At 40.8% G+C, this 10,924-nt stretch overlaps 1 protein-coding gene across 3 annotated transcripts in view; it reads left to right on the forward strand.

Moving 5' to 3' along the window:
* tubgcp6 (tubulin gamma complex component 6) overlaps positions 1-10,924 on the forward strand; it is a 30,586-nt gene that overhangs the window by 16,671 nt on the left and 2,991 nt on the right. For 2 of the 3 annotated variants that reach the window (XM_032522281.1, XM_032522280.1), the window contains 8 exons: positions 1-16; positions 123-221; positions 307-2,536; positions 3,336-3,497; positions 7,020-7,188; positions 8,001-8,142; positions 9,740-9,934; positions 10,514-10,646. The exon at positions 1-16 is cut by the window's left edge and continues 123 nt beyond it. In XM_032522281.1, coding sequence (XP_032378172.1) covers positions 1-16; positions 123-221; positions 307-2,536; positions 3,336-3,497; positions 7,020-7,188; positions 8,001-8,142; positions 9,740-9,934; positions 10,514-10,646 — 3,146 coding nt within the window. The remainder of the gene's footprint in view (positions 17-122; positions 222-306; positions 2,537-3,335; positions 3,498-7,019; positions 7,189-8,000; positions 8,143-9,739; positions 9,935-10,513; positions 10,647-10,924) is intronic. The other variant, XM_032522282.1, reaches the window with a different exon arrangement.

Consider the following 10,924-nt stretch of genomic DNA (forward strand, 5'->3'; position numbering starts at 1 on the left):
CAGGCAGCAGACTCAGGTTTGTAATGTAATAATGCACACAGAGGCCAAGGAAAATGTACTAAAGAGATTATTTAAGGTAAGAGAAGTAGTTTTAACCAAAGCTCTCTTTACTTCTTTTCTAGGCAATGCTAGAGAAATATCCTTTAGGCCAGAAGAGACCTCCCATGAAAGGCTTTCCACCTGTTACCTCAACACAACAGACTGCACTACAGCCAACACTGGTATGACAGCAAACTGTTTTAAAAAAAACAAATTCCCATTTCTTTCTACTTAATTATGCTCAGTGTGTGCATTGTCTCTCAACAGGAATCTACCACTCAGCATCTGTCTGAGCAGCATTCAGCGGACACTCAAGAATCTGATGCTGTATCACCTGACCCTTCTTCACCTACCCTTACCCACCTTACAGTAAACCTTGCACTCATCTCTGAGAACATTGACATCAATGATTTTCTCCCTAAGTCATCAAATCCTAACAATCAGCAAGTAGACATCGCCCTACAGGAGATTGGCTCTGATCTACCTGAAGCGTGTCCTACAGCACAGCTAGTAGACTATGACTTCAGTGCCCCCTTTAGTCCACTTGAAGGTATCACGGGTCAAGACTCAGTCCAGCCCCGACCTCGCTGGGGACCTGCAGTCCAGCCTGAATTGATCAAAAATCATCCATCTTTTTCTCACATCCCCATTGGAGAGAACATGTCTCAAGTCCAAGATTGTCTCCCCAAAGCAAGCCCCTTTGGCCAAGCCTCCAAATCCAGCTTTACTCTAGGCCAGTACACCCCAGAGGAGTTTCAGAATACATCTAAAGCAAGCATTTATGGACATCCCTCTCAAGCCTCACTGGACCTAGTAGATGGGAGTGGCTCAATGACAGACAACAAGCAGGCGGAAGTTGCATCTATGATCATTGAAATGGGGAATTTAGAAAGTAAAGAGGCAAATAAAGACAAGGGTAACTCTGTTCAGGCTGCAAAATACAATGATCTGCCAGATGCAGCGTTGTCCACCACACCAGAACTAAGTGGCAAGGATAATGGTCATTACAAAGCAGCGACAAGTTTTTCTGACTGTGGTGGGATTGTTCCACCTGAGGCAAATCCTAACCCAAGCACTCAAGACTGCAGCTCAGATACTCAAGATAAAGCTGGTGATAATAATTCTTTGCCAAACGTTCATCTACCCAGTACTCACCTTAAAGCTGGAGAGATGGTCTTAGATGCCGTTGCCCAGCAGCATTTACCTAGAGTCCATGGACATTCCTCTGATGCTCGAATAAAGGTTGGACAATTTGTATCAGAGGTAACTGCTCTTCTTCCATCCCCTAACGTCCACGGTCATGCCTCAGATTCCCAAATCAAAATTGGAGAACATATTTTGGAAGTTGATGCTTCTCTATTGTCCTCCAGTCTTCACAGTCACTCTTCTGATGCTCACGTTAAAGTTGGGGAAAATGTTTCAGATGTAGTCGCCCCTCTGCCCTTTCCGAACGCTCATGGTCACAGTTCAGATGCCCACATACAAGTTGGAGAAAATATCTCAGCTGTTGTGCCACTTCCTGCTCCCAGCATCCACGGTCATTCCTCTGATGCTAATATAAAAGTGGGTGAGTTTCTGTCTAACATACCTGAAGCAAGACCTCGTGAGAGTAAACATGGGCATGCCTCAGACTGCATGCTTCAATCAGGCTGTGTGGTGTCTGGAACTGAACCAACCTTGTCTGCTCTACCTGGCAGTGCTCGTGGTCATTCTTCAGACTCAGGGTTGGGTGGTGGATGTGTAGTTTCAGGAGATGAACCCAAGCGTTCTCCTCTACCTGGCAGTGCTTATGGTCATTCTTCAGACTCAGGGTTGGGTGGTGGATGTGTAGTTTCAGGAGATGAACCCAAGCGTTCTCCTCTACCTGGCAGTGCTTATGGTCATTCTTCAGACTCAGGGTTGGGTGGTGGATGTGTAGTTTCAGGAGATGAACCCAAACGTTCTCCTCTACCTGGCAGTGCTTATGGTCATTCTTCAGACTCAGGGTTGGGTGGTGGATGTGTAGTTTCAGGGGGTGAACCCAAACGTTCTCCTCTACCTGGCAGTGCTTACGGTCATTCTTCAGACTCAGGGTTGGGTGGTGGATGTGTGGTTTCAGGAGATGAACCCAAACGTTCTCCTCTACCTGGCAGTGCTTATGGTCATTCTTCAGACTCAGGGTTGGGTGGTGGATGTGTAGTTTCAGGAGATGAACCCAAACGTTCTCCTCTACCTGGCAGTGCCTATGGTCATTCTTCCGACTCAAATTTAAGTGTTGGATGTGTTGTGTCCAAAACTAAACCACTTCCATCACAACTTCCCGGCAGCACCTATGGCCACTCCTCTGATTCAACACTGGGTGTGGGTTGTGTGGTGTTGGGCACAGAGCTACAAGACTCTGCACTACCAGGCAGCACCTATGGCCACTCATCAGATTCTTCGCTCGCAGTTGGGTGTGTGGTGAAGGGCAAAGGCATCTTAAATCAGCAGAAGACAGACGACAATGAAGATGGTAAAGGTAATGAATAATATGTAGGTAATAAACGTTCTGCATTCTGCATTTGTGATTACACTCTTAAGCCCCCCTTAGTAAGCTTGAGATAGTATAAGATATTATGTTCTTTAAATCAGGTGTAATTCAGATCAGTAAACTTAAAAAATTGTTTCTATTGTTTTAACTCAGGACTCAGCTGAACAACTTGCATACATCCTGTATATGAGATGATCTTGACAAGTAAATAATGAATAAAATAAATAAATTGAAGACACGAAAAAAGACAGAAGTGCTTTTACTATTACAAAATATATTGGTAAAATCCCCCTACAAAGTCACAATCCAACATCAAGTCAATAAAAAATTATATGTAGCACTTATTTTTTTAAATGCCTATTTTTTACTGTTCATTCAAAGGAAGAGTCTCCATGTTGGGCTATTTGTCAGTCAATTTCCATTTTAAATGTTTCCTCACAAATTTCATCTAAAATTGTCGTAAACTATTATAATATTATTTCCATTTTTCTTTGATATCCAAACTGTCCTTTGCTTCATGTCTTAGGGCTTGACTGTAATACCCTTTAACTTGTCTTCAATTTTTATACAAAGCTAACTTTGCTATTTACATTTAATCTAATAATTGTTTTGTTTTACCGTTGACGTTGCGTCAACTGACAACAAAAACATATTATTTAAATATATTAATCTAGACTTTAAAAGATAAATATACTTTTTTTGCTGTGACGCATAGGGGTTAATTGTCTCTAAAATTGTCTATGAAAATTGTGTTATGTTAAAATAACTGTTCTGTATCTATCTTCAGGTTCTATTTCGGACAGCCCTGGTGAGCAGCTGGTTGAGGTCATGGGGTCCTGGGCAGCAGGCTTCGGTTTGTCCCCTGGAGAAAAGTCTGAGCAGGAATATCTCTTGGCTTTGTGTGCTCAGTATGAGGTGGAAAAATACGAAGACTGCTACAACCTAATGGGTTAGTTGAAAACAAACAGCTGGTCAAAGATGATGGTTCATTTGGCACATAGTTAATGTTGGCAATGGGATGTTCAAGACAAGAACATTTTTGTAAATGAAAAGGGGAATTTTGGAACTGGCCACAATTCTAGGCACTATGTTACTACAAATAATTACAGAGCATCTGAATAGAAAACAGAAGGGAATCCAAAACAGGACCTTGAGGAACTCCACATTTTAACTCTGTAGCAGAGCAAATTAACTTTTAGATAGGAATGCAATTAGTCAACAACAACGAGAGGACAAACTATTACAATTGTATGTCCAATAATATCACAAGTTAAAGCGAAACCCAAGATTTCTATTTCCACAGTGCATATTTTGTTTAAGGTTTTGGATAACATTAACAGTGCCATCTCTGTTGCAAATTAGAACCTTTATTTAAAACCTTATTTCAACACTTCACATTGGCTAATTTCACAGTACACCCAAAGTAAAGTAGGTACTGAATTCCAATCATAAATCAAAGAACAAAAGTAAATTGTTTGCTCATAAATTGATGGTCTTGGTTCTACCTATAACAAATGACCAAACAAGTGCAAGACTGCTGCCCTTTCATATGGACTGAATTTAGATGAGACTAAATAACTAACACAAAGTCTTACCCATTCATTTATCAACAAAAGGGTTATAGCCTACAGCACCATTAAATGTGCTCATCTGATCTTGTGATAGTAGCCTGTAGTCTTAAAGAATATGAGCATTTCATCATGTTAAAGGGTAAGTTGTAAAATGTGTGGCCCCGTTACCTCTGATGTAAATAAATAAATAAGTATATATAGCATAGTATATAGTGTGTGTATATACACTACCGTTCAAAAGTTTGGGGTCACCCAAACAATTTTGTGTTTTCCTGACAATCCACTTAGTCACCCACATACGTTGTGAAATGAATAGAAATAGAGTCAAGACATTGACAAGGTTAGAAATAATGATTGTATTTGAAATAAGATTTTTTTTACATCAAACTTTGCTTTCGTCAAAGAATCCTCCATTTGCAGCAATTACAGCATTGCAGACCTTTGGCATTCTGCTTTTATTTGTTGAGGTAATCTGAAAATTGCACCCCCACGCTTCCAGAAGCAGCTCCACAAGTTGGATTGTTGGATGGGCACTTCTTGCGTACCATACGGTCAAGCTGCTCGCACAACAGCTCAATGGGTTCAGATCCGTTGACTGCGCTGGCCACTCCATTACCGATAGAATACCAGCTGCCTGCTTCTGCTCTAATAGTTTCTTGCACAATTTGGAGGTGTGTTTAGGGCACTTGTCTGTTTGAGGATGAAATTGCCTCCAATCAAGCGCTGTCCACTGGGTATGGCATGGTGTTGCAAATGGAGTGTAGCCTTCCTTATTCAGAATCCCTTTTACCCTGTACAAATCTCCCACCTTACCAGCACCAAAGCAGCCCCAGACCATCATATTACCTCCACCAGCTCAACAGATGGCGTCAGCATTCTTCCAGCATCTTTTCATTTGTTCTGCGTCTCACAAACGTTCTTCTTGTGATCCAACACCTCAAACTTGGATTCATCCGTCCACAACACTTTTTTCCAGTCTTCCTCTGTCCAATGTCTGTGTTCTTTTGCCCATCTTATCTTTTCTTTTATTGGCCAGTCTCAGTATGCTTTTTTCTTGCCACTCTGCCCTGAAGTCCAGAATCCCCGCAGCCGCCTCTCACTGTAGATGTTGACACTGGTGTTTTGCGGGTACTATTTAATGAAGATGCCAGTTGGGGACCTGTGAGGCGTCTGTTTCTCAAACTAGAGACTCTAATGTACTTATCTTCTTGCTCAGTTGTGCAACGCGGCCTCCCACTTCTTTTTCTCCTCTGGTTAGAGCCTGTTTGTGCTGTCCTCTGAAGGGAGTAGTACACCGTTGAGGAAATCTTCATTTTCTTAGCATGTCTCGCATGAATAGTCCTCATTTCTAAGGACAAGATAGACTGTCTAGTTTCAGATGAAAGTTCTCTTTTCTGGCCATTTTGAGCGTTTAATTGACCCCACAAATGTGTGCTCCAGAAACCATATCTGCTCAAGGAAGGTCAGTTTTGTAGCTTCTGTAACGACCTAAACTGTTTTCAGATGTGTGAACATGATTGCACAAGGGTTTTCTATCATCAATTAGCCTTCTGAGCCAATGAGCAAACCCATTGTACCATTAGAACACTGGAGTGATAGTTGCTGGAAATGGGCGTCTATACACCTATGTAGATATTGCACCAAAAACCAGACATTTGCAGCTAGAATAGTCATTAGCAATGTATAGAGTGTATTTCTTCAAGTTAAGACTAGTTTAAAGTTATCTTCATTGAAAAGTACAGTGCTTTTCCTTCAAAAATAAGGACATTTCATGTGACCCCAAACTTTGACGGTTGTATATATATATATATATATATATATATATATATATATATGTATATGCAGTATATACTGTATATTTGTGTGTGAGTGTAATATATATATGAAATAAAGCAGAACGTTAGTTTGCAGAAAAATGAAATTGATACACTTTACAGCGGTGAAACTTACTTCATGTAAATTAAAACAAGCCTTTCTAAATGTTCAGAAGAGAAGCATTTCAAGAGGATGTTAAATACTTCCTCCATCAGCAGGCACAGAGGTTGTATAAAAAGCAGTGATATTTCATACGGGAATAACTCTGGTTTACGTTTGGGTGGGAGGCATCATGATTTGTTGGAGTCATATCTGTCTTTTTCTCTCTGCGTGTCATGCTGCTATTAATCATGCCAGCTTCCAGGGTCTCCATGAAATCAGTCAGCCAAATACATCTTCCACACTACTGATCAAAGTTAGGGGCCCTGATTATGTAGGAAATATAATGTAAATATAGTAGGTGGACAAAAAACATCCCTGCATTAAACACTGTCAATTGTGCAACTTTTATGTTTTATTTTTTTTGAAATTATGTCAGAGAGGTGATAAATGATCTCTTTGAGATAAATCAACACATTTTAAGACCTTAGTGTTAGAGCTGCAACTAACTATTATTTTTCTTAACTGTTAATAGTTTAGTTCATGACATTTTAGAAAATAGGGAAAGGCGAACTTTACATATTCAATTGTATTGTTTTGTCTGCCCATCAGTCGAAAAACCTAAAAATATTCAGTTTAATATTATAGAAGACTTAGGGGACCAGTGATTTTTGACATTTGAGAAAGTGGAACATTGGGACATGGAAAATGAAAAAAAGTAATAATTGTATGAAAATAATATTAAAATGACCTGCCTATAAATATTATATAATATGTAATTAAACTATTTCATACATGTTTCAAACTATTATTTTGTATCATCCATTCTAGCAAAAATAATACTTGGATAATATTTTGACTTCTGTTTCTTTTTCATTCAACTTTACATACTAACATTTTAATAATATTTAAAACTGCACAGCTTTCAACAGTTGGGAGAGTGAAGTGTATTCAGCAAACATGCCTGTCATCTCCCTTTCCCACAGCTTCATCCCCCGAGTGTCAGCTGCTGAAGCAAGTAATTCGGGGACCCTGGGGCCTTCCTATGGACCCCACACTCCGCAGAGCCACAGACACCACTGTTGTCCAACTCAGCGAGATGGTTTCTCTGCCAGTTCTGATAAAGCAAGCTGTCACTACCCCACTGATCACACAGTGAGTGTCTGACTGAATAAAAGCAACAAGAGCAAGGTGTCTGTTTTGTGGTAGAGAGGGATTAAAAACGTCATATTTGTGAGCAAATTACAAGTTATTTTTTATAAGTATGTGTTTTGAGTGTCTGAGAAAAAAATGATTATTTTACCTGGAAGCCAGAAATTCTATGTTTAAGACGAATGCAGGTGTGAGGCTTTCACTGATCTCTTGTCATTTTTCTACTACTTCAGACCACTTAAACTGTAGTTGAGGGCACATTCTACACTAGAGGAATAATTTAAATTCTTATTACTTTCCATTTTTGTAGGATCCTTTTCTGTTTGAAATTCCATCAGAACTCCAGACGAGCTTGTCAGTCTTCACCTGTAATGTTTCTGCACACTGTGCAGTTTAGCCTTTGTGTGTAAAGATAGGATTTCTCATCCTTTTATGCACACAGAGGGAGTGCAGTATATTTAGAGTTGGAATTCACAGCACTACATTTTTTTAACACATTTTGATCCCATGCTTAGATGACACTGAAGTTTGCCAGCAATTTTCAACTCTATTTTTATATCTTCCCTGCTGACTTTTCAGTTGGACGAGAGCCTCCCCTAAATCCCACTCTTATATGAATGTGAATTGCTTAGGAATAATTTAAAGCAGTGGGAGGGAGGTGAAAAACACCCTGAGCTTTCTCCAGAGCTGATGTCAATCATCCTCACAACCTGTATCAAAAATGCAAGTCAGCATAATTTTTTCAGTCCTGATTCTTGTCTCAGAAGTGTCCTCTCCTTATCTTGGTCATTCTCTCCTCCCGCTTCCTTCTCTAGTGTGTCATTGGTGAACAAGGCGGTGGTGGACTACTTCTTTGTGGAGTTGGGGGTGGAGAGACACTTTGAGGCGCTGCGCCACTTCCTGCTGATGGAGGATGGCGAGTTTGCACAGTCCCTCAGCGATCTGCTCTTTGAAAAGGTGAAGGCCGTTTATCGCTATGCAGAAAATAAGGGTGAAAAAGTGTCATTTAGGGGACAAAAAATGACATGTTGCAATGGCCTGTTCTCCTCCTTTTATGCATCACAATAAAAAAATGTATTTAGTGTTATCTGCCTTTAACCTCAGAAACCCACCTGAGAGCAGGTTCAAGTAACTCAAGTATTCGCCCCGTGATTTAGATCTGCTCCAATATGTAATGGGTTCTTTTTTGCCCTTACTATACCCTTCCACCAAGTTTCATAAAAACCATGGCAGTAGTTTTTCCATAGTCCTGCTGCCAAACAAACTGCCATATTGTACCAAAAACATAACCTTGGCGGAGGTAATAATAGACTCTATAACTGTGTTGTATGAAAGTAGTTTCTCCACAGAGGAGTTGCAGTGCCTTTTAACTTATTGTTTTAGTTCATGGCCCAGATATTTCCCTCAGGACTGAGATCAAAAAACAGAATTCAAACAGACTGAATTTAGGATCTTCATCAGGTCAACAGAAAGGTCAAGGTCATTTTGGTCGTATGTGGAAATGTTACTGGGGGGGTTTTTTCCAGGGTGAGTGCCAAGCCCAGTTTGTTTGGAGAAAAGGGTGGACGACCTGTATATAAATATCTGACACTTATTAATTCATTTCAGTTACTTTGAAGATTTAACTTAGATCTTTTGAATAGAAGGTCTTATGCAACATCTCAGTCTCCGTGATAATATCATTGATTCTTCATCGGCACCAAAGAAAATCACCAACAAATAAGCAACTGTTTGCTAAGATGTTCATCGTAAAAACCCTATGGGGGCCATATGTAATATTCTGTTTAGAGCCTTGCTTGTCACGTCATCAGCTTTTAAGTTGATAAAGTGAACAAAATTATTTACACATCCAGCAGTTAGAGAGCAACATTATCATTCATTTGGGTTTCTGGCTACATGGCAAATGTAGGTCCAATATGTACTCTACCAACTCCTGACAGAAATATCTGAGAGTTTTTAGAGCTTCATTACTTACATATTTGCCTGCTGCTTCTGAAAACAATGCTAGAGTGAGAGTAGCCAAAACAGTAAAGTTATGGGTCTGTGACTTAATAACTCTGTCAAATAGTTTTCACAATTGAATTGGACACATTCAAAATATCAATTATAGCCGCTTAAACTATTAGTTTTAAGTATTTTTTAAGTATTATATCTGATGCGTCTCTGTGCCAGTTTTGCCGCACATTATGCATCACTGCTTAGATTCCTAGACTACTTCCGAGCCCATGCTTTCTGGTGGAAATAACAAGCACAGCCTTTGCTAACACCTTGGTGTGGTTCTGCAGAAACATTCATGTACATCTGTGTCTTGAGGCCCATGAGACAGAAGGTCTTTGTTCCAGCCAAACACTACACTAGCTGATCTCACTGATTGGCATACCTACACCTGGAAAGCAAGCTATCATTGTAATCGGCTACACACAGTGTTTATTTGGAATGAAACCAGACAGTTTTGGGTCTTGATAGCACTTTAGAAAAGACCGGTGAAGAGGTATGTGTAGTCATCCATGTTTGACCTTTGTGTATTTATTTGACAAATGTCTCCTCAACCCAGCTGGGCAGTGGCCAGACTCCTGGCGAGCTGCTGACCCCCCTAGTCCTTAACTCCATCCTCAGTAAGGCCCTGCAGTACAGCTTGCATGGGGACACCCCCTTAGCGGGTAACTTTACCTTCGCCCTGCGCTTCCTCCCGGAGACCTTCCACCCACACGCCCCTGATTCTCTCAACTGTCTGGAGCTCCGCTACAAGGTGAGGCAGTATGTTTAAATGATGTGGATAACAGAGTGTACGCTTGCATGAGTGCGCTTGTCTCAGCATGAGTGGCAGCTTGAATATGACAACCTGCCATGTCTTGACAAACTGCTCTGGGTGTGGAAAATAAATGCATCACGCACTTAAATGGTTGAACCTTGATTGGAGTTGAGTCTTTTTAGAAGACATGCACAGTGACTAATGCTGCACATATTGATCTGGGTCCTCCTGACTGTTCCCTCTCCTGCTGAATCTCCGTCTTGTATCTTTTTTCTCATCTCCACCCTCTCTCTTTGTATCTTTATCTGTTGCTTCATGTGTTTTTGCTTCGCTCTCTCCCCATATATCTTCCACCCCCATCTCTCACCATGCTGTCTTCCTATCACAATCCTCTCACCTCTTTTATTAACATCTCTGCTCTCCCACCATTATCCTCCCCTCATCTCGCCTCTTATGACATTCACTCTTTTACCTGTTCTTCCTAAGTTCTGGTCCTTTTTCCTTCACTTTTTTTTTACACTCACTCGCTCTCACACTTTCGCCCTGTTTTTTTGTCCCCTCGTTGGCATCTCCCAGGTGGACTGGCCGTTGAACATCATCATCACGGACAGCTGCATGAACAAGTACAACCGTCTGTTCTCGTTCCTGCTGCAGCTCAAACACATGGTGTGGAGCCTCCGCGAGGTCTGGTTCCACCTCAAGAGAACAGGTGAGACGGTGGGAGCTGTCGATACAGGCCCAGCTCAGACTCCACTTTACCTCTGAGAAGGAAGAGTTAAGATTCTTACTATTGTGCTTCAACTGTTTATAAAAAATATTCTTTAAGGAGAACACTGCCATTCCGCTGTTTTATTCTCCTAGCAGTGGGACTGTTGTAAAACAGTGTGCCTCAGTGGGTTGGACAGTATTGATCAGTGAAAGCCTGTGCCCAGACTACTTAAAAGGATACCCTGAAGGGAAAAAAACTAAGTATTAAGGTATTAAAGG

Source organism: Etheostoma spectabile, chromosome 8, assembly GCF_008692095.1.
Source record: "Etheostoma spectabile isolate EspeVRDwgs_2016 chromosome 8, UIUC_Espe_1.0, whole genome shotgun sequence".
In the NCBI taxonomy this organism is placed as follows: domain Eukaryota; kingdom Metazoa; phylum Chordata; class Actinopteri; order Perciformes; family Percidae; genus Etheostoma; species Etheostoma spectabile.